Source organism: Fistularia commersonii, chromosome 35, assembly GCF_037954325.1.
Source record: "Fistularia commersonii isolate RoL2024-O1a breed Wild chromosome 35, RoL_Fcom_v1.0, whole genome shotgun sequence".
In the NCBI taxonomy this organism is placed as follows: Eukaryota; Metazoa; Chordata; class Actinopteri; order Syngnathiformes; family Fistulariidae; genus Fistularia; species Fistularia commersonii.
In genome coordinates this window covers 8021797-8045768 of record NC_141318.1, presented here as the reverse complement: position 1 = coordinate 8045768, position 23972 = coordinate 8021797, and the positions used below count along the sequence as shown (strand labels likewise).

The 23972-nt window shown below is 41.3% G+C and overlaps 1 protein-coding gene across 1 annotated transcript; it reads right to left on the bottom strand.

The window, feature by feature from the left end:
- Nucleotides 1-457: 457 nt before the first annotated feature.
- Nucleotides 458-23434, bottom strand: card14 (caspase recruitment domain family, member 14). Its single transcript, XM_086142571.1, has 20 exons — nt 23173-23434; nt 18156-18293; nt 17752-18077; nt 17138-17290; nt 16935-17054; nt 16436-16561; nt 13616-13765; nt 13416-13532; nt 12873-12973; nt 12391-12446; nt 12161-12221; nt 10598-10817; nt 10384-10510; nt 7236-7476; nt 7091-7154; nt 6897-7017; nt 6256-6420; nt 5561-5679; nt 3865-3980; nt 458-1979 (listed from the first exon to the last, which is right to left on the bottom strand). The coding sequence occupies exons 1-20, from the start codon at nt 23384-23386 to the stop codon at nt 1772-1774; spliced, it is 2943 nt and encodes a 980-aa protein (XP_085998697.1). The 5' UTR covers nt 23387-23434; the 3' UTR covers nt 458-1771.
- Nucleotides 23435-23972: the final 538 nt, after the last annotated feature.

Sequence of the window (23972 nt, the reverse complement as noted above, 5' to 3'; positions counted from 1 at the left end):
ACATATGAACAGCAATAATGATACTAAAGAAAGTCAGAAAAAGAAAAAAATAGTGACGATGATAACAACTCAAACAAACGGAGAGTAAAAACTGTTGAAATGATTTAGCAGAGGAAAGACCATCCGGAAATTCCAACAGGAAACTCTTTTGTTGATGTTATCTTTCGAAACCAAATCTGTACTTATTAATAGGCACTGAAACAAAAAGCACAGAACTGATGTCAATTTGAGAATCCATGCGATCAATAATGAGGATGTGGTTCGTGGGTTTTAAAGTGAACGGTTCAGTATCAAACCGACTGCATTGTTCCCGTTTCTTTAACGACAAGATATCCTTTTGGCTTTTAAAATGAGAATCGTTTTGAAAATGATGCACATAAATGTGTCATACAGAACTGAGAGCATTTTTATTTAAAAGAAAAATAAACTTACAGCATGTCACAGGAGTTGTGTGGAATATATTGGACACAGTACTGTAATGACATCTGTTAGAACATAGAGTCATCTATTAGTTCCCCGGAGACATTATTGGGCCAGTAAACAATTGTCCAAATTTTAATATTAGTAAATATTCAGAATTTAAAATGTATTATGTTCAAAAAAAAATCCTCTCATCAGTAATGTGATGTTGTCTGCTTCAGTAAAATGAGATTTTAGGACTCATTCATCTGATGACAGCTACCTGACCTTTTCAAAATATTCAAAATGCTGCTCAGCATTCCGTCACATGATAGATGATTAAGATCCTCCGAGACAAACTCATAACACGCAAAATAGATGTTGCCAAACAAATATTTTCCATGTTTTGAAGGCCGATTTTGACTGTCCAGCCAATGTTAGTGTTTTTTCCATCCCTCTCTCTTTGAACTTTAAGGGATAAAAAAAAGAAGACAAAACCTAACAACCTCTGAATCAAATACAATATGTGCGACGCAGGCTTTGTTTACTAAAACATTCTCTTCAGGCTACCCGATGGTGCAATTTCACATCCCCGGGATCGTCATTGAGAAAAATGGTAGAAATCTAAACTCTGCGAACTGCAAAATCTAACCGTAATCCTGATTTAGAATGCGGCTTTCCAGGCCCATTACCGGTCAGTAGTTTTTCTTTTTTTAATAATTAAGTCAGAGTTGCTCAATAAATCGAAGACAGTCAATTTTTTGAGAGCAATGTGTTTTCTATGACTTCTTCTAAAAAAAGTGACCAATGGTTAATCATAAAGGTCTGAGCTCCTTGCTACTGATAGAGATCAATCTGGGTTAACTATATAAGCTATCTTCACCGCATGTGTCGATAGTTTTTAATTTTCTCTATGTTGCATACTCTCAACTGAAGTGTTTCCCTAGAGCATGACGTTCTCATAAATCCCGATGGGCGGCTCAAACAGGCCACAGAGAGAAATAACAAACACGTTCTCGTCACGGCACATCCTAAACATACATTAGAACATTTGAAGCCAAACCCCTGAAACCAAGTTTTTTCTAAACAAATGCCTCCAATAACAGAAGCCAAACCCTCCATGGGAAATGTTTCGAAGAACAATAGACTTAGATTCACTAAAATGAATATATAAAGCATGATAGACTTTCATTACCCACTTACTAAGTATCATAGATACATACTCGTGTTTACAAAAGCACCTCTTGTAAAGTGTGTTGACAATCAAATACACATTTTGAAATGGAATGAAAAATCCCTTTCAGAAAATGCAATTCCTAAAAAAACTTGGGAATATCGTCCCCGCGTCTCCCTCGACGTTTTTATCCTTCGTTCACCACAGATCGGGCTCCACCCACACAATCTTCTTCTGCTCCTCCCAAATGATGGATTGCAGGTGGGTCAGCAGTGACGCCTGGTCGCACCAGTTGTCTGGAGTCACTCTGTGATAGAGACACGGCAGCTTATCCAGCAACGGCTCCTCGCCCCTCGAACACGCCAGCAGCTGCTCCTCCCACTGGTTGTGGCGGTGCAGTTTTGACCTTGCAGATTGCAGGAAATATGGTAGAATTCAACATTTTATTCTTTTTTTTTTTTTGGGTGACTTTGCCCCATACATGTGTCATGATCACGATGTATATTTGAATAGCAATAGAACTCAAGCAGAAAAAAAATGCTAACAGTGAACATTCAGTTCAGCATGGGTTGAAAAAACAAATCAGAGTTTGTGAATACTCAGTCGTGCACGTCATAAGACTCTTTGATAAATCTTATCTGAAGAAGCCTATTGGATAAGAGCTAAAATGTCCTCAAGATATGAATCAAGTGTGGATGCCAAGTCAAGATTTACAAACCTGATTTTGATTTGACCGTGCAACCCCTTTTCTTGCATTAGGGTGTTTAAATGAGCACAAATGATACGTTTTCCTGTATTTTATTTCTCAAAAAAAGAGAAGACGAAAGGATATAAAGTCATTTGGAATTCACATCTGGACTAAGATAAAAAACAGGCCCCCTGTCACGTAGAAGGATTAGCATTTTAACAGTTAGTCAGGTTCAGCTAGGGATTTTCCTTTCTGCAAGGAAGGAAACTTCACTTTTCAGCCAGGTGTAGTGGCATAGTGACAAGTTCTTATGCCACAAGAGGTTTAAATGAAGGATGAGAATTTACGTAATCAGCGACTCAAGAACTACTCTGGAAAGAACTGTTGACATTCCAGCCTGGATTAGCCCTGCACCAACCAGTCTTCCTGGATTCTGTTTCTTGTTTATACATTTTTTCCCCTGTCTTTCAACGTGCAATGATTTAATCTAAAAAAAAAAAACTGTTTTTTTTTTTTTTTGGCTTTATGGTATTTATTTTCCAGACAACATTACATTGTTGGTCATATTTGGAGGCATCACAGGCTGGTAATTAATTCCTGAAAGAATAACTGGATGGTAAAACAAGCAAACAGGCAAAAATTTGTAAGAACTATAAAATGAATGAATAAACCTAATTAAGTATTTTATATAAAACAGATGTAATGGCCTACATTCTAGAACATTGTTATTATAGAGAAATGCACGTCTTTTTTGTGTTCAGACTTCAGACTTTTTTTTAGTTTGCCTGGTGACGTAGAATATATATGCCAGTGTCCACAAAGAAATAGATTTGTGATATCTGGCACAAATTGGCAGGAAACCTGCTTGGTTCCTGGATGTGCAGTGAAATTGTATTTTGTCAGTTATACAAGAAGTGTCACTTACACAGTAGGTTGCCATATTAAACTCAGATTGCATTCGGCTCTGTTTAGGTCTGCATTCAAATGCTTTTAAATGATCTGATCCTGAAACGACGAGACTTGATACGGATGTAAACGCACCTGTTTTGATGAAAGGATGCATATTAACTCACAACAGCTAAAGTCGGAGGTACAAGCGCATCCTGGGCCAGATTTAAAGAAGGTCTACACACCTGATCACCCCTGTCGTCATGAACATTTGTACCTTTTTCAAGTGGTAACTGTGGCACTTTATTTTTGTACAAAATAGTGAAAAGCCCATAGTGAAAATGATACACTGCTGTTTCTCTCTCTATTCCTTTGTGCTCCATCAGTTGATTGCCTCCACCTCTCTCTGTCATCATCCTTACTGACAATAAAAACAGACAGAGCTATTCCACATTGTAAGATAAAAAATGTGATTATTTGTTTAACTTATTTAATCCCGGAAAACAGAAGATTGTATATTGTATTTGCCGAAAGAGCGGAGAAGCGAGGTCCAGTCACATGTGATTGATACGACTTTTGGTGACACCACGTGTGAAAACACACACTTACAGCGGCCCACGTATGATCAGACCGCTGTGGATGGGCGACGGTGCTTTCATGCTGGTTCAGAGATAAGAAAAAAGAAAGCTGTTGTTATTTTACAAAGAGAATTTACCTGAGTTTACGTACGCTGCGTGCCGACACACTGATGAAGATAATGATCGGGAAGATCTTGGCCCTGTGTAGACGACGTACACAGTCCAATCCGAGAGGCAACACGCAGTGAATACCCTGCGGATAGAGAGAAAGGGCTTTTACCTCATGTTAGCATGAAGCCTGACAGCTGTAAATAAGTTAGTCTGTTCCACAAAAGTTAAATATTAGGGTTTTCATTAAGCAAATCGACTCCACCACCTGCTTACTGTTGACCAGTAAGAAAAGTAATCGTTCAAAATCATTGACGTCAACGTCACAAGCAACTTTCAAACCCCGATGCAAATCGACATTTTTATGTGGATTTGTACATTTTATGTAGCTATACTTAATCCTGCTGTTCTGGTCTGAAAGATACTAGATGTTTCAAATTGCATTCAGCGAGGCAAGTTGATTCTTGGTTCAGTTTTCATGTGCAGTAGATATCAGTTCTGATGGATATGAAACATGTAAGGATTACATTTTTTGGGAGTAATTTGAATAATAACTGGAAAAGCTGCACCAAATAGTCGGTTATCTTACCTCACATATTTCAATATTTATGCAGCCCGGCAGGGGAAAGAATGAAGCAACATTTTGACACAATATTAACCGTTTTTGATGCACCTTATCACTAACCTCCCCATAGAATGACCTCCATAAGACTAAACAAGGTGACAATATTACTGTTTTATATTTTAAAAAATTCATTGGCATTGGACAAACCGGCCTTGTTTGAATCAGATAACATAGAGAATAGAGAAAATGAAAAACGGAAAACATTTAATCTCAATGATGACAGAAAAGGTGAATGTTGAGGGAGTAGAAATAAAGAAGGTAGAGGATTTAAAGTACTTGGGGTCAACAGTTCAGTGTAAGAGAGAGTGTGAAAAAGAGGTGAAGAGACATGTGCCAACAGGTCAGAGTGGGTTGGTGAAAATTGTCAGGGGTAATGTGTGATAAAAGAAAATCAGCAGGAAGAAAGGAAAAGTGCACAAGACTGTTGTGAGACCAGCGACGCTGTATAGTTCGGAGATAGCGGCACTCAGGAAAAGACAGGAAGCGGCACTTTCGGCAAAAATGAAGATGCCGATGTTTTCTTCGGGAGGCCTGAAAGACACGTACAGAGGAGGGATAGTGAGCATATTGGTTGGAGGATGCCTACGTTGGAACCGGCAGGCAGGAGGCCTGGAGGAAGACCAAGGAGGATATTTATGGATGGAGTAAGAGAGGACATGAAGTTAGTTAGGAGTGAGAGAAGAGGTTGCAAAGAATAGGGTTAAGATGGAGGCTGATGATTGGCTACGGTGAGCGCTGAAGGGAACTCACAGGGAAAGGAAGAAGATCGAGTCTCTACGGTGTCTCTATTATTGTGCCTTTTCATATTCATGATGACCCACTGACACATTCAGATATGACAAGCGATTTTGAAAAATGGACATGAGTAAATGAACAAGTCATTGAATAAATAAATAAATACAAACCGACATGTAAATATTTGCCAAACAGTGTCAGAAAAGATGATCAACTTATCCTAAATATTCTACCCTAGATTGATCATTGCCTCAATATGGATTTCCCTGTGCTGACAATATCTGAATTCCTAGTGACAAAAAATATAAACGGAAGAAAGACTGAATTTTTCCTTTAAGAGAAAGGAAAGAGTAAAAATCTCTGACCTTCTTCATGACTTTCTCAACACTTTGCAGGGTGTAGCTACAGTCTCTTCTCTGCTCACACTCTTCCAGAATCTCAGACTTCTGCAGCCGGACGGCGTGATCACTGGAGCTCAGTTCCTCTGAAGCAGGAGTTATATTTTGAAAAAATTGTTTACATACACAAAATCGCATTACAAGGTGATCCTGCACAAGGAAACCATGATCAAGCACTAAAAAGAATAAAACGTTTGAAAAATCAATTTATTATGTTATACATTTCAGACTAATATTAGGATATTGCTCATGCATGGGGGAGTGTTTGTGTGTTGAGGGTGTTGGTAAAGGAGTTTCATAGAGTTTGTCTTACATTTTTTTTGTGTATTATCTTAAACGATACCTTTTTATCATCACAATCACTGTAGAGACGACTGCTAATGACTCACTGATTTATACTGAGTTTCCTTTGTGGTTTGCAACAAAAACAAACATCAATATTCAGTACTCTAAGTTAATGCAGCACACTCCCGTTATTCATTACAGCATAAAATCCAAACACATTGCAGACACTGTACAAGCTGTTTCAATATATCATGCAGTCTCCCAGTGAATTTGGCTTAAGAGAGTGATAAGATACACTCTGAATTAAAAAGCCGTTTGGGTGAAAGAGAAAAAGAACTCAGTTCTGGCTCATGAGATTGGATTCTTTTCATTCTTACCGGGCTCACAGAGCTCAAAGCCCTGCCAGCTTGACAGCTTTTCATTCAGGAAGCGTCCTAAGAGCGAGGGCAGCAGCAGGATGGGCCTGCAGGTGGGTGGGTAGTGTGGGGTGACCAGAGAGTAGGGCATGAGGGTCACACAACTTCTGGGTGTTGATGTATCACCTGCAAAGGAGTATATCATGTTCAAAAGAATAATAATGTTTCAAGAAATCTGGGACAAAAATATGTAGCAGCAGTCAACCAAAGCAATTTGGGGTCTTGTAGTTTTGTGAGTACTATAATAGCCACTACTACCACTACTAATATGTATATTTGAGGGTTTCAAATTTGTATTGCTTGTTTCCACAAAGGACATTTCACACAATTTCCCCATTTCAGGTGATTTATCGTTGACTTTTTAAACATCACTTTAACCCTCTTATTATGTTAAGGGTCAATTTGACCCATTTCACCCATTGACCCAATGGGTCAAATTGACCCTTAACATAATAAGAGGGATAATATTCATTGCTAACATTATTTTCCATCATCAATTATTATTTATTGATTCTGAATATCATCTTAGTACTTCCCTTCCTGTGTCTTGAGGGCCTCAACTCAGCATTTGGGAACCAGTGTCAAAATACTTGTTCATTTACCTGAATCTGCACTCTTTGTCATTTCATCTTCCACGCTGACCCACATGGGGTTTCTTCCCTGGTGCCCCGTGCTGACGATCCTCACCGCTTTCTGTTTCGTCGAGGCCGCCACGCGTCCAGCCTGCGATAGGACGGCGGTATTCTCCGGTGTGAATTTGCACAAATTGGAGAAGCGGTCTTCGGATCTTTGTTACCTTTAGTGACATCTTTATTTGGAAGTTCATATCTTCGATTGCTTTAATCAGAAGTCCCTGCGCCCTGAAGAGTAGAATGATATGTTTTTGTCAACCACATCCGCTGACTGCCTCCACTATGTTTATAATAGAAGTCTTCATCTACCTGTAATAGTTTGGCACTGTTCCTTTCTGCAGGTCTAGGAGTTGGCAGGGGTGAACTTGGCTGGCGTACCACAGGTCCTCGGTGACCACTGGCTGTGTGTTGGTCACGTGGAGGATGTCATTGCAGGTCAATGCCAGACTTCCGTTGGGTCCAGCAGGCAGGGACATGTTGACACGCACGTAGAAGGAGTCTCCTGATGACATTGCATTCTCCTGAAGCTGCTGCAGCAGTATCTGGTAGTCTTAACAAGGGGCAGAGAGAGGGAATGAAAAGGAATCCATTATAAATGTTGATGTGGATAGCTAAACAGCTAGGTAGTCAGACAAATTGACAAATAAAATCTGATTCTGAAATACGAACAGTCATAGATGTGTTCACGTCTTCTTCTCCTTTTGGCTTTTCCCTTCAGGGGTCGCCACGGCGAATCAACCTTTTCCATCTAACCCTATTCTCTGTATCCTCCTCTTTCATACCAACTAACTTGATATCATCTCTCACTACGTCCATAAATCTTCTCTTTGGTCTTCCTCTAGACCTCCTGCCTGGCAGCTCCAATTCCAGCATCTGTCTACCAATATATTCACTGTGTCAAAGATGTGTTCACTCAAAACTCCCAAAAATCTCAGTCAATGCTGTAAACATGTTGTATGTGTAGTTTTTACATGTACACATGTTATATGTATCAAATTTAGTGATACAAGGCCCATCAGCTTTAGCTATACAAAGAATTACTCATTAATTCATTGCCTGAACTGTTTGTCTTGCACACAGTCTTGGTCTTCAATTGCCCACTCCATGTTTTCAGTGTCTCAAAAGTGGCAGAAAAACCTCCAGAAAGACAGGCCTCATTTATAATGTCAGGCAAAATTACGGCCGAATGTGCCAATGCTTTAAAGGATTAGTCCGAGTGATGAGGAAAAATGTGGAGGCAATAGATACTGGGGACTCAGGTGCAAATGTCTACAGATGCTTGAGCGTTTCTTGTTTGTTAAAAAGCACTGACCTTGTCATTAAGTTTTGACACTTCCAGTTATTGTCATAACCTTTTCCACTGTTATTACTGTTATTTCTTGTTATCATAATTTTTTGAATTATATTTTCATTCCTAAAATTTAGAAGAACCTGGGCTATTTACTTGCTATATCAATGAGGATAATTTTTCCTCAATACCCTTATTACTGTGTTTTACTAAAACACAGAATGAAAGAATAACTTGACATGGACATTTTGTAGAAAACATGGTCCAACTATGTCTCAAGGCATCTTATACTGATAGTCACAATTGAATAAATATATGAAATTAAGGCATTAATTAGAATGAAACCAAAGTGACAGCATAAGATTGTTCCTTTCTCTGAATATTTGGATGCTAATAAGTCAGTAAATTTTGAAGACATAAATAGTGCAGGATTCTTATTTAATACACTTCATCCATTCGCATAGCAATTTCAGCTGATTATTGCATTGTGCATTAAAAAGGGAACATTAAATGTCCATTTTTTTATCGTCTTTTTCTTTAACTGATTTGGAAACGATGTTATCTGTATGGATAAATGAACACGACGTAGCTCTCGCAACTAAGACGTACCGAGGAAGTCATAAAATGTTAGCAAGATCTCAAACACATGTGTCTCATGCCTCATCACGTTCTCACTACCCCGGTGCGGAGCTGTTATCCGATACATCCGAGGCAAGATGACATTTATGACTGTTGTTACCGGCAACACTGCAGTGGACTTCCCCCTGCCTCCCAGTAAAATACTGTCATGCAGGGCGTTGTGTTTTCCCACAAAGGGTCCGGCTGGTATGTGAGATTTGGCTTTTTGCAACCTTGTTTTAATTGACAGTAGCTCATGGATGTAATTCAGTAATTCTCATCTCCAATTCCCAGCGATTAGAGTGCACCGTTGGTTTATAAAGTGGTAAATTAAAATTCTAGTGTGTGTGTTTTAAATCCCCTTTTTTTTTTTCCTCTTTTCTCTCTCTCCTTTTCTTTTAAAAGGTTATTCTTTTCAGCTCTTCCACAAACTCTTAGTGTGGGTGGTGTAAGCACACTGACCTTGCATTCCTACCTTGGGGGTATTTAACTGTTTTATTCATATCGATAATAAATTCTGAATTAATCTATTTTGAGGACTAACCACCTTGTGTGGTTATTTTACTTAGATTTTTTTTTTTTTTTTTGCAGGAAGCCAAGAAGCAGTTAAGTTGTAAATATGCTGAAAAATCTGGAGGTTATATATATATGTATATGAACTTTATGTAAACTTCGTATCATAGTACCACAGCTGAACTCTTTGTATGAGTAGAATTATCAAGAGAGCCTTCTATCTCTATTTCATTGTATTGGGAGATGACAAGTCAGGTTTTAGCTCATGTGACAGCTGGCCATGCTGTTTATGTTAGAGTAAAAAAAAAAAGAAAAAAAAAGAAGTACTTCCTGGATGCCTTACATTGTCACCTTTCATAAACACGTGTTTCAACTGATCAAGATACAGTTACCCAACCAACCAAAGTGTATTTGTATATACCGATGAAAAGTATAAAATTCAATCAGTGTAATCTATTTTGAATTATATAATAATGATTCTTCTTAGCTGACATGATACAGACAAGTATATGAGTGACATCTGTTGTCCCCAGAGGGGGATGAGAAACATGCTAAACACATTTCATGTGAATACGACTGACTCCAAAATCTGTCTAAATTGTACCGGCATTGTCTTGTGGGTATCGCTTCCAAGACAATGCCTTTCAGTATATAGCTGCATTGCTGTGCAGCTATATATTCCAAAGCATGTCAGAGTAACCCGTCAAATGGCTCTCCATAATGCCCACTTTTTAGATTTAAAGGTGGAATTTTCTCTCCACAATTTCAATGATACCTCTCCAATGCTGACAGACTGCTAAAAGATAATAGCACCTGCTGGCAATGACCAGTCTCTCCAGAATGTGATGATTGTGCCAGGGATATAGGCTTTGTGTTGCAAGACAATACCTCTCTTGGTACAGTAAAAAATACATTAATAAATGATAAAGGCAAGGCTTCCTCAGTATGGGAAACAATGATGCAGATGAAGTAATATGACGGATGGAGGGCAAAGTGCTGGCCATAAAAAATGGGATGCAGCCATGCTACGGGACGTACCATCTTGTCTAGGCCGGACAGAAAGATGACAGAGCCCTGTGACCTGTCCAAGAGCCCACATGGCTTCTTCCAAGGAAGAATCCTCCAGTTCCATCCTCAGAACTTTCTTGTCTTGTTGGTACCTCACCTGCAGAGCAACGGTGTGTTGGGAAACAACTTGACAGACTGCAAGATAATCAGAAGTATGGGACAACTTACACAAACACACACTTACCTGTACTATCTGTGCTCCAGAGGTGATACCAACAGTATGGGCAGCACTGCCCTCTGTCACCTGATGCACAAACACTCCGGTCTTATTGCCTCCTATTACTGACATCTGGCTAAGCAGCACCTCCCCATGGAAGGAAATGGTCAGAACTCGTCCGTTGACGCGAATGGCTTTCGCACGAGAACGCACGAGGAAGGGAGGGGCTGCGGTGCGTTCCGTGCTACTGATGGGAGGAGCGAGAAGAGGTGGGGAATGTCACCCGTGATTTAGTGTGAAGGGAGAATGTTACAAAAATACAATTGCAATATTATGACTCCATTTGATTTGTTTTTTCTTCACAGGAGGTGTGCAAGAGGGAGAAACAACACAAAATGGTAAATCTGTGTATTTGTTGTACCGTAACAAAACTTCTGCTTTGTTTTGATATGAAATCAAAGAATACACCCAGAATCAAGGGAGGAGATTGAACTTATCGTGGCACCGATTTATATGTAAAGCAAATGTTTACAGGATGGAAGAAAAGCTTTGATCGGTCCAAACACCTAGCGAGGCATCAATGAGGATTTTGGCAAAAGGTGCCTTTAAGAACATAAAGTGAACCAGCTGGACAGCCAGAAATCAAATCCTTATTGAAGATTATTCAATCAATATAAATTGATATATGTTGATAAAATGGCATTTGTTTGAGCTGTTGCATAATTGATACGCAGTATAAATAGAAATGGTTGTTGCTATTTCCATTAGCTCCATTGTGGTCAATTTAAATCCGTAAATCACATTTCAGCAAATAATATAAAACAAAATTAATTCAACAAGGAATAATTGAGTCAAAATAAAATTCCAACAACTGTTTTGTATTTGCCCACTTTTTCAAGGTTTCTATCCTGACACCTTTGGAGCCAATTGGATGCTCTGAAGGATACGAATGGTTTTCGAACCGTTGGTCATCAGTTAATACAGCAGTGCAAAGAACAGAGATTTATCACGTGTCCATTTTACCTCACTGCATTGTCATGGCAACCAAGGGTACCTCACCTCTTGCCCGATGTCATCTGGGATTGGCTTCACCTTTCCCCATCTCTCAGTCAGCTAATCATTTCAGCTAATGAGTGAACTAATGAATTGCAATATTAAGTCAAACATCACTGCTTTGCCCTCATAATGTTTTTCACTTAAAATGTGATGCACTGAAGCTGACAGCAAAACTTTGATTCAAATTAGTGAAATACATGTTTTTTAATGAATGAATTACTAAAAAAACTGCCATTTGACAATGTTGGGCATAATGATGTACTGGAATTATAGTTTGGCATCGGGGCCCTGAAAGGTTTGAGAACCAATATAAATGATTCATTATACAAACCCACTAAACTGTCAACTTTCTGCATTTTAATCATTTTGTTTTGCCACCAAATGGTCAATTATTTATTCATCCTCTGACTTATTATCGGTGCCTCATAAATGTACGATTGACTTTAGCAATGCACATTGATTTCAGAATATGTTGCATGCTGTAAGATCGTCAGATCTTCCGAAACTATGTGTTATCATGTGAAACACCCTTACCTGCTGGTGTCGGTGCCAGAGGAAGAGGAGAGTTTCAGTGTGTGTTTTTCTTCACTTCCCACTAAACACCAGAGAGGCAGATTAATGATTCACCATCAAGGTTGGTTTCCCTTAACACAACAATCTGGAGTAAATGTGTCACTGTGAAGTCCTGGCAAATATTTTGCATTTGACAGTTGCTAATTAAAGTTTTATAAATCATACACAAAAAATGTGTTTCTCATGCATACCATCGGGGAGGAAGACAAAGTCATCCAAGACGGAATCCGTATCAGCTTTTTCCTGGCTTCAAGAAAAAAATTAACCTGCATGAGCAGCTGTAAAGCATTTCTTAAAAAAAAAATCCTTAAAAAATCTTTTCCCCATCCCAAAAGACATGCACACACACTGTGAGTACCATAGACGAAGTCTTGACATTAATTTAACACATTAAAGATAACAATCTCACTCCAATATCGGCAACGGAGTAATTACTATGATATGATAGCAAGACTGAAACTTTGTTTTTTGGTTTTTCAAAAGAACATTCAAAAGGTTTCTTGAATAGTACAATTCCGGCAAAACAGTAAGTGAAAAGTTAAGACACTGAAATTTCCCAGTGGTCCTTTGCTTGCTCTTAATTATTGCCATTGCCACTGCCCTGTCCTTCACGGGGTTATTTGATTGTGAATGAGATAAATAAACTATTCTAGAAGAATGTGGAGACACACACCAGGTCTCTGCGTACAGCTCGTCCTTCCTTCTGCGGAAAGATTCGGGACCAGGGGGCTCGGCACCGCGGGATCGCACGCTGCTTGCCAATGCATCTTCAAACTTCACACAAATGAAACACATGAAGATGCGTTAAAACGCAAATGATTTTATGAACAGGCAAATATTTAAATTTTGGTAATTTGATCATTTTTGAAATAATATTCTGGTTTAAAGCCTGACCCTTTTCTAGCATTACTTCCTTTGATTGATGATTATTAAATGGATCTCAAGAGAATTTCCTCTTCCTAGTAGTGTTACATACAAGTCAAAAACCTTCATCAAAACTCTCACATTACAGTGCTCTATTGTGAAAGTGCTTAGTGTCAAATATATGAGGGTTGAGAATGTGTTTGGACAAAGCTCAAGGCTGGATCGGGTTTCAACATTTCCCTAAGCAAATACACAGATTTTAAAAAGCATGAGGTTAGAAAACAGACTCCGATAAGATCATTAGAACTCTGTGGTTGACTTTTCTCTCCCTCTTTCTCTCTTGCTCACACACATCTGAATTGCAAGAAATCCATGACACAGGATTAACTGCATCACTGCGGCACAATCTTCGTCTTCTGGGGAACGAGGAATCTTCACAGCTGGATCTCTCCCAATTCATTTCTTTCTCCTTGGAAAAAGACACAAAAACCCGACATTAAAATTTTAAGGTCCTCATGCTCGTAAGCCAATTTGTTTTGTGTGAGCGTTTACACAAGGGATGCGTTGATCTTCCCCAGAGATTCGTTTGGTTTGTAAACTGAAGACCTTTTCCTGAAGCTCCATCATCTGACACCTCAGTGTGTCTTTGTCAGCCAGGGTGTGGGCGATCATGGCTTGGGCCTCATCTCTGGAGAGATATGCCTAAAAAAATAGGATGCTTTTGTGTTGTTTTTTTTTTTTTTTTTGTTGTTTTTTGCAAAACAGACTGCAAGAGATGCGCCTTACTAATGCACCATGCAATGTCCTTTAACTTCCAAGTGTCTCATTGAGGATTGCTAAGAAAAACATAACTGGTAATAAACCAGGTTGCGAAAATGGTGTCAGGGTTCATGTGTCTGTCCTATACATGGATGCATCATACATGACAATGTATGACACATTCTTAAAATGACACACAATCACAAAAATGCAGAGTAACAACTTAAGGCTTTCTGAAGACACATTGATTTGTGTTTACAAGGGCTCAACCCAACACAGTATATTTGGTTCATAGATAGAATCAAAGTCTTCTTCTTTGCATATTAAATTACATATGTTGTCATTATGGATAATGAGAAGCAACGCCAGCTTCACTTCTCTCGAGTTTACATGCACACTCTGTTGCATGTAAGGAAGAAGAAATAAAGCACGTAGAACTCCGAACACAGTTTCATTCATGTGTGTAGCTGTGTCACACCTTATACAGAAGACATGAAACGATGAATAATAACACCAAGGAGCTGTCAGCAATACCAAACAAAAATCCGCAAAGTTCAGGTGAAGCAGTTGGCAACTATGTGACTTCTTTGTGACCAGATGACATGTGGGTGGATTGTTCATTCCTTTCTTCTGAGGTAAAAACAACAATGCCAGGACAAGAAAAGCAAATGCTGGTAAATTGATTCAACAAATGGAATACAATGGAACCATTACATTATCTGAGGCGGGAAGTGTAACCGCGAATGCACAGTGATTATGAAGCTCTGCTTTCCTGTCGGCTTTTCCCTCACCACAGCGAATCGACCTTCTCCATCTAAATTCTGATATTTAGATACAAATGGTCAGAGATGTGTTCACTTCTTCATCTCCTTTTGGCTTTTCCCTTCAGGGGTCGCCACAGCGAATCAACTTTCTCCATCTGACCCTTTTCTCTGCATCCTCCTCTCTCACTACGTCCATAAATGTTCTCTTTGGTCTTCCTCGAGACCTGCTGCCTGGCAGCATCAATTTCAGCATCCGTCTAGCAATAAAGTCATATACTTTTCCTAGGTCTACAAAAACACAATGCAGCTCCCTCTGGCCTTCTCTGCACTTCTCTATTAGAATTCTCAAAGCAAATACTGCAGCTGTAGAGCTCTTTTGAGGCGTGGATCTGTTGTACATCCTTTCCATCTTTATCTCTCTGTTTCACCAACCTGTATAGATCACTCTCTCCCTCCTTACTGTCCAACCGAGCATACAGGTCATCGTACGCCCTTTGTTTTGCCTTTGCTACCTCTAGCTTTACCTTATGTTGTATCTCCCTGTACTCCTGTCTGTTCTCTTCAGTCCTCTCAGTATCCCACTTTTTCTTTGCGAAACCGCTTTCTCTGTGTATACTCCTGCACTTCCTCATGCCACCACCAAGTATCCAAACCACCATCCTATGCTGCCTTGCCACACTCTCACCTACAACTACTTTGCAGTCACTGATCTCTTTCAGATTACCTCCACTATACAGGATGTAGCCTACCTGCATTCTCCCACCTCCACTCTTATAAGTTACCCTATGTTCCTGTCTTTTAGGAAAAAAGGTATTCACTACTGCCGTTTCCATTCATTTTGTAAAGTCTACCACCATCTGTGCCTCTGCATTCCCATCCTGGATACAAAACCTGCCCATCACTTCTTCATCACCTCTTTTGTCTGCACCAATTACCACTCTCTCACCTCTGGGGATATTCTGCATCACTTCATCTAACTCTTTCGAGAACTTCTCCTTCTCCTCTAACTCACATCCCATCTGCGGGGCATAGCGGCTAACAACATTGAGCATCACACCTTCAATTTTCAATTTCAGACTCATAAGTCTGACATTCTTTTCACCTCCAGAACATTCCTAACAAACTCTTACTTCAAGATAACTCCTACTCCATTTCTCTTCTTGTCAGTACCATGATAGTACAACTTACAGGCTGCTCCTAAGCTTCTAGCCTTACTTCCTCTCCACCTGGTCTCCCGGACACACAGTATTTCCAGCTTCCTTCTCTGCATCATGTCAGCCAACTCTACCTTTTCCTGTGATGATCCTAATTAATCCCAAAATTTTCTATAATGGTTATGAAATATAAAGTTGATTGAGAACTAATATTGAAATATAAAATATGGACGAGGGCTATTGTGTGCTCACATAAACCATTTATTGCTTCAAGTTGAGATATGGAGGTCTCCAGGATTCTGTACCAGGTATTTGTGACCTGACGCTAATCTGATTAGATTTGATGCCACTGCTTGGGACGATTTGCCAAAAAATAAATTTGGTATTTTTTCGGTAAATATTATCTCAATGGCCCACATTCTTACTGCACTGTCTGAGGTATTTAAATACACACACACACACACACACACACACACACACATATATATATTTTATATATATATGTATATGTATATGTATATGTATATGTATATGTATATGTATATGTATATATATAAATGTGCAACAGGATAGTGGAACAAACACTACCTTCCTTTTGGGGGCTTTCCTTTCAACCCTGATTGTTTTTTGTTTCTTAAAGCATTTCTAAACCCTCTCCCTCCCCTGATTCTAATGTTTTCTCCAAATTTCCTTACTTGATTTCTCTCTGCCTGCAGCTCTCTCATCTGGTTTTGGATCACAGTGCTCTTCTGTTGGTGCATGTTACAGTCCAGAGTCAGCTGCTGCACCTGCAGGCTCAGATGTTCCTTCTGATCCAGGAGCTGAACAAACACACATAGGTCAAAGTAATGTGGTTGAAACTATTGGTATGCATTTCAAAATACACACAATCTGTTGAGCTGAGACTGTAAAATGTCAAATACTACCCCGTTTTCCCACCATATGTTATGACTTGAGTGCATTTAAGAAAATTCGATTGTTTACAAGCTACTTTCAAAAAAATAAAATATATTCACCAGACCGGCAACATCTTCCAAAACCAGTTGGTGAGTTAACCAAATTCTTTTAGAAGTACTACCTGAGTCGCTGCTGGACAGTAATAACGTATCATATTTCACTGGACTGTGGTGGCAGTGGAATTTGCATGACATCTCTATATATATTCAGAGCACACTTTGGAAAAGAAAGTCAAACCTCCTCCTTCTCTCTGAGTAGCAGCTCATTCTCTGCTCTGTGGCACCGCAGCTGCTCCGCAAGTTCTAACTGACTGTCGATGGCTTCGGCCAAATCCTGTGCAAGAATATCCTGACGGGCCTGATTTGGCAGAGGAAGCTGATGAGATGACAGACCACTGGCAGCTTCAAACTTGTGTAAAATTGGTAGGTAATTATTCTCACCGGGTTCAGTTTTTCTGCTTTCACCAGCTGGCAGCGCAGAATCCTGACTTCCTGTTGCAGTTGAAGGGCAGGAGTTGAACACCTGAGCGAGCGCTGCCTCTGGAAATCGTTCTCCGTTTGGGCCTTCTGTAGCTCTGTTTGCAGTTGATACACCTGCCATTGTGCAAAACAAACAAGGTAACTGATTGACTCTGCATTTGATGATTGTTACTTTTATGCATCCGGCTTCATGTTTCAAAATCATTGACTTGAAAATTGTGACAAAATGGAGGGAAATGCATCCTTCTGCCTGCCCCCAAAACAAAATACACAAACAAACAATAACAATTCATCCCTAGTAAAAATAAAAACTTGAGAAAAAAATCATAAAAATAATATAAAGTAAACTAAAGTACATTGTGGTATTTGTTTATAGACCGTGTTAATCCGGGATTGAGATTATGCTTTTTAACCCTCTTATTGTGTTAAGGGTCAATTTGACCCATTTCACCCATTGACCCAATGGGTCAAATTGACCCTTAACACAATAAGAGGGTTAAAAATGTTAGGTCTCCGTGCCACGCTCTTGATGAGGAATAATTGTATTATCTAACTTTATCAGAGGTTCCACTTACCTGCAGGTTTAGGTCGTGAAGCCGCATATTGACAGCAGATTTCTCCTCGATGGCTGCTGTGTAGCGCATATACAAATCACACTTTTCGTCCTTTAGCTTGGTGACTTCGTGCTGCAATGCAGACATGTGTCTGCGCATGCGTTCATTTTCTGATTGCAAGCACCTGACTTTCTCCCCCTGCTCGCCTATCTGTCCGATCTCTGACTCCAAGGAGGCACATCGGGCACTCATTCGCCCGGCCTCGCTGCGTGCCTCCTGGAGCTCTCCCTGCATCCCAGTCACCGCTTTGATTAAATACTCCGTCAACTCTGAGTATTTCATCAGGCCTGCCATGAGGTTTAAGAAGTCAGACATATAGCAAGTAAAACATTTGCCATTAAAATGCTATGAGACTTTTCACTAACCGCTGAATCTCGAAGGCTCAGTGCTGGGCTTCCGTCCAGTAACGTGGGTATAAAGGTTTGGATAGTGGATCATAAAACTCTCCAGCAAGGCGATAGCACCGTTCCTACCCTGTGTCCTGAGTAAATCCAGCATGTGACCTAGAATCAGTGGAAAATGGTCATCATATAAATATTTGCCTCAGCTGGAACTCAACCGTCCAACCATCATCAATTATATAGTTTAGTGATCTCACAGCAACATCACTGGAAAAAGGAAATAGTTGTTGTTAATTACAAAGACAGTTAACTTGAAATCTAAATGAAGGCAGAACCCCATTATTTGTTGAATTGTTGCGTAAAGCAGTGCATTTCAAGGTGTTGGAAAAGCCTTGTTGTATCAAGCTTGAACTTTCCACCAAGTGTTATGAAAATGGATGGAAATGGTGTAAAAGATAACGTTATTAAGGATCTCTCAAAAAAAGACAAAAGGTGAGAGTCACTGCCAGGCTGAAGTCCATAATATTGTCGCGACCAAGGAATAAAAGCTATAGGCTGTTGACCTGCCACTCGCCGCCACTTTGCTGATCACTGGACGGTGGGCTTGTCAAATAGGATGCAGTCCGGTGATTTGGGGGAAGGGGTGGGGAGGCATTGATGTGGGTGGTGAGTGGGAAGATTTGAGAAGTGAGCAGAGTCGAGTATGGTTGTATCAAGTGAAGTGTTGGAGTGAAAGCCGTTGCAGACGTCTTCACTGAAGCATTACACTGGTGTCAAAAGTGACGGCGTCTGGGCGGAGGTTGGCGCAGTTTTGCTCGAGTTAGCCTGTTAGCCAGCACTAGTATGGACGGCGGCAGAGAACCGACAGCAAAGATGGTGGAGATGTCTGACGGCGGTGCTTTCAGTTGGTCAAAAGCGCCGCTGCGGTGAAATTGGCTGGCCTGACGTCATGGGTGGGTTAATGAGGTAACTGAGCTGTTGAAGGCTGTGGCACTACAGCCAACATGTAGGATATGCCTGGAGCCCAGGACCTGCTGGGGGTGTGGCCATCCTGGATATTTGGTAAGAGAAGGGCCCCCATAGAGGGGGGTATACGGCCCCACCGGGAACGCAACCTCCGGATTCCCCACCACCGCAGACAGGGTCCCAACAGGACAACTGGGTTGCCAGGTGCCACCCCATCCAGAAGCAATTGTCTTTAGTTGTTCAGGCTAGGAGCCGGTCGTCGTGGTGGGACGGGCCACTGCAGGTGACTCTTGTTATGTTCCCGTCACTGTAAAGGTGGTGCCTTGGTCAGCACCAGTAGATATGGGGCCCACAGTGACTGTGGTGAGGCTGGACATGGTACCGGACAGGACACCGCTCAATGCCAACAGGGTGCATCTATGCAGCCTCACAGGTGAGCTGGATCATATGAAGGGCAGGGGCATGATGTTTGTGAAGGTCGAGGGAAGAATGATACATCACCCAGCTTGGATAGGTGCAGTAAAGGACCCATGTATCCTGGGTTTGGACTTTCTGCGGGCTGCCAGTTGGATCTCCTGCAAGGGATGGTGAGCTTTTTCTGAAGGGTCCAATGGTCACATTGTTTCCCAGGGTTCTTCCGGACACACCCCATATGTCCTATGATGAATGCCGTGGAGACTGTCACTCTTCAACCCACCCCCAGACCCCCAATTCAGGTGTCTTTTCCCCAGAGCGGCAAAAGCCCCTCAAGCCGGAGGAGGAACTCTCTGCTGCTGCCCCACTCTGGCTGCCACCAAATGAGAGAGAGGGGGAGCTGTGGGTTGTGGAGGAGGACGAGGGATCCTTCGAGTGGCGGGGGGAGGAGCTCCTATGCCAGGGGTGGGGGGCAGTGGATACGGCAGTGTGGAGGCAGCAAAAGGGTCAGGATGTGGAGCTGAGACCTGTTCTGTAGTGGGTGGAGGCACAACAGCAGCCGCCATGGGAAGAGGTGGCAGCATTCTCCACAACAACCAAAGAGCTATGAGCCATGTTTGACGTGCTGCGTCTGCACGCATTGTGTGCTGCAGCAGGTATGGAAACACCCTGGAACACGGGAGGATCGATGGCAGGTGGTGGTCCACAAGGGCCTGCAGGACGGGGTGCTCAAGGCAATGCATGGAGCCACCTCCGCCACCTCCGCCAGGCGTTCTACTGGGGGAGGGATGTAGAGAATTTCTACCACGGCTGTGACCAACGCACGGCCTGCAAGTGTCCCCCTGGGCCGGTCTCATGCACCACTCCAGCAGTTTCCATATTCTGCTGACACAGCCGCAGGTCCTGAGTATGCCTGGAGGCTTCAGGACCGCCTGAATACAGCACACAGTTTTGTCCGAGAGCAGTTGCAGAGGACTGGTGTCAGGCAAAAAAATAAACTATGATGTGAAGGTTCAGGGAAGACACTTTCGAAGAGAGAGTTGGTTCGGGTGTACAGTTCTTGGCGCAAGAAGGGCCAGTGCTCGAAGCTGAAGAGCTGTTGCGTGGGGTCTCTAAGTCCAATGGTGGCTGGGGGAAGTGGCATACAGGATGCTGTTGGCTGGCAGAAGAAGAAAGGTGGCCCTGCATAGAGACCACCTGGGTCCTTGGAGAGGGGGCCCCTCTGGGTTTCAGAGGACAACAGAAGACCCTTCCCAGTCTTTGTCCTCTCTTTCCCCACCTATAGCTCCCTGGTCTTGGAGTGGCCGGTAGCCTACCCAGACCCTCCTAGTTAAAAAAAAAAAAAAAGAAGAAAACATTTTGTTTCGAGTTGTTGTTCGTGTTGTTTATGCTTTGTGATTACATGTTGGCGGGACTGTTGTGCAGCTCTTTATGTCCCTCGGGGGTGACGACCTTTGTGGTGCGGGAGTAGTTTTGCGACCCCAAAATAAAAACTAAAGGCTGCTGATCTGTCACTCGCCGGCCTTTCACCGATCACTGGACGGCAGGCCTGTCATATAAGATGCGGTCCGGTGATTGAGGGAGAGGCAGGGGAGGCATTGATGGGGGTGTTGAGTGGGAAAATTTGAGAAGTGAGCAGAGAGCGATGTGGAGTAGGGAGTCGAGTACGATTGTACCAAATGAAGTGTTGGGAATAAAGAGACGACATCTGGAGTGAAAGCCCTGTTGCAGATGTCGTCATTGAGGCATTACAATATTTTAGACCCATTTCACTTGTGCGTGAAAATGGCAACGTTTCAAGATTATTTTTTAAAAGTCCTTTTTTTTCCAATGTGTGCTTCTCTGTTTCCATCATCCCTGACTTCCAATTTACATTTATATAATACTTTTATTGTCCTTGATTGGCCTTGTCAGTGTGTGTATTAAATGGAAAACTTCAGTTTGTGGAATGTCATCTCTAACCCCCTGAAAATCCTCTTGTTCTTGGCTTTCAGTTTTTCATTTCCCCGGGGATGATTGGTGGCCAAATTTATAAATCACTCCACTGCTGCATCCTTGCAAATCGGAATCTAGGCAATGTTTATCATCTGGTGAGCATAAAGAAAGGAGATCAATGGAAAAATGCTTTCAACACCCCCCACTGCCAACTTTAAATATTTCGTAATGCCTCTAGGACTGATTGAAGCCCTCAAAGTTTTCTGAGCTTTAATACATGTGGTTTTAGAGATTTGTGGCCTGTTTTTTATGTCCATGTCAACATAACATTGATTCCTTCCTATTCTCCTTAGTGACACCACTTTCTTTCCACATTATTTTGCAGAAACTCTCCCTGGTCTGAACCTCTTACATGGCACATCACTTGAGTGTTTTGATTTTAACTGAAAGAAAAATTCAGTTTGGCTGCTACGGTGGTTCAACCTGACACAGGCCATTGTTGAGGTTATTACCTCTGAGGTTGGCGTCATTCTCAGTAATTAAGCTTTCTTTCCCTGCCGTCTTTCTCCAAAAGATTGAATGAAAATGAATAATCTTATATATTTGGCACAATGAAAAGAAAGTGGGATGTATCAAAAATGACCCATGGCCTTCTGTGCCACTAAGCCAGTTTGTCTTTCACCTTTTGCCATTTCACTTTCACCTCCAAACCCTGCTCTCTTACGGGTTTTAACACCATGAAGCTAAACGCTGTCCTGGCGGACATCCACCCAAGGGTACCCAAATTACCATCAACCCTGCATTCTCTTAGGCCCACTCGCTCACTTTGAAGACAAAAAATGTCATGAAACTAGAAAGGTCGGCATCCATTCAATTATTTCCTGTTCTTTTATTCCCTTAACTTGCATCGGGCTGCATTCCATCCCTGGAAACTTTTTAATCAAGCATTCTCTGCCTCAGATCTCCTCCCACCGGATAACAACGTTCAGGCCGGTGGCAAGACCCGGATAACGCCGACCGAGAAGCAGCCGTTTGTCGTGCGAGAGCTATAACCCTGAAGATCACGCATGCCAAGATACACTTACGACAAACTGTTATTTTGATACAATAAACATGTTTCTCTTTGAAAGCCACGGAAGCTATGTGCTGCCAAAAAGTTTGGTTATCTTTGCAAGATCATAAATCAAGCTACTCTCACACTCAAACTGTGAAATTCAATGCTACTCAGCTGAAATTAAGATAAGATAATACTTTATTATGTCATTATGTACATCTTCTTCAAATTTACCGTGCATATTTAATGATATGGGCATTTTCTAAATGATTATTGAAACTGCTACAATTAGGTTTTCCGGTATTGGTAATACCGGTAAACCTATTTTGAAAACTTGATATGTTAGTATTGTGGTACTTGGTAATGTCATAATACCATTGCATTTTTAACAGATATTCTTTTAATATATGGCCATGACATAGATTTTGAACAACAGGTAAACTTATTAATATCCAATGTTAAACACCTGCAATAATATTTATCTTTGGAGTAGAAAAAAGAAGCAGCCACAGATCTTTAACAGAAGTAAAATGATCCTGCAGCTCTAACCGGATTTTCTTTGCCCATTTTTTGGGGGACAAAGCAAAATCTATGTCATCTTAATCCAGAGGTGGATATTAGGACAGCATGACTTTTTTCAGATTTCAAGAAACAACAAGTCAACAATCTCACTTGTTCTCATGGAGCGGTTGGTGAGGTTATGGCAGGAGATGATCTCGTCCTCATCCAACTCCGTCAGAACCCGAGCCTGCCTCAGGTACGGGATCAAGATGCCTGGTCGCACCCCTAAGGATATCCGGTGCCGGTTGTCATTAATAACTTCCCAGAGATCTTCCTCACTCATCTCTTTTAGATCCAAACCCTCAGAAACACACTCTCCCGCCATCCTTGGAGGGTTTTTGCATGTGTTAAAGCAGAGGTTGATTGCCACTAATGAGACAGCAGTCAGAACAGAGGTAAAGACCCAGCCTTAGCAGCATGGATTGTTTGTCACCTTACTCCTTACCGGAACATGACAAAGCAGACGACTGATTGGATGAGGCTGAAGAGCACTATAAAACAGTCAGACTTTTTCCACGCCCTGTGGGCAATTTTGTCAAAGCACAGTGTGTGTGTGTGTGTGTGTGTTTATGTGTGGCTGTGTGGGAAAACCTGTAAGACAAGACCTCTGATGCAGCACAATAAGGATAGGAATCTAAGTGTCTTGGTTAAAGCGTAAACAAAACAGCCTTTCTTCGTTTATGATCCGTGGCTTTGTAAATATTTGTTTAGAGGTGGATCATATAAATTATTTATCCCTCATACTAGAAGCGTTTGTTTGCTTAAAATGTCAAACGATTGCAATTTTAAAGCCTTGCTGAGACTGTATATTTTGATTCGTTGTTTGCCTTAATAATTCTTGACAGTAAATCAAACACGCATACCACGCTGCTCACGGGAGCAAACACTGAGCGGTTAAGTGCAAAGTCCTC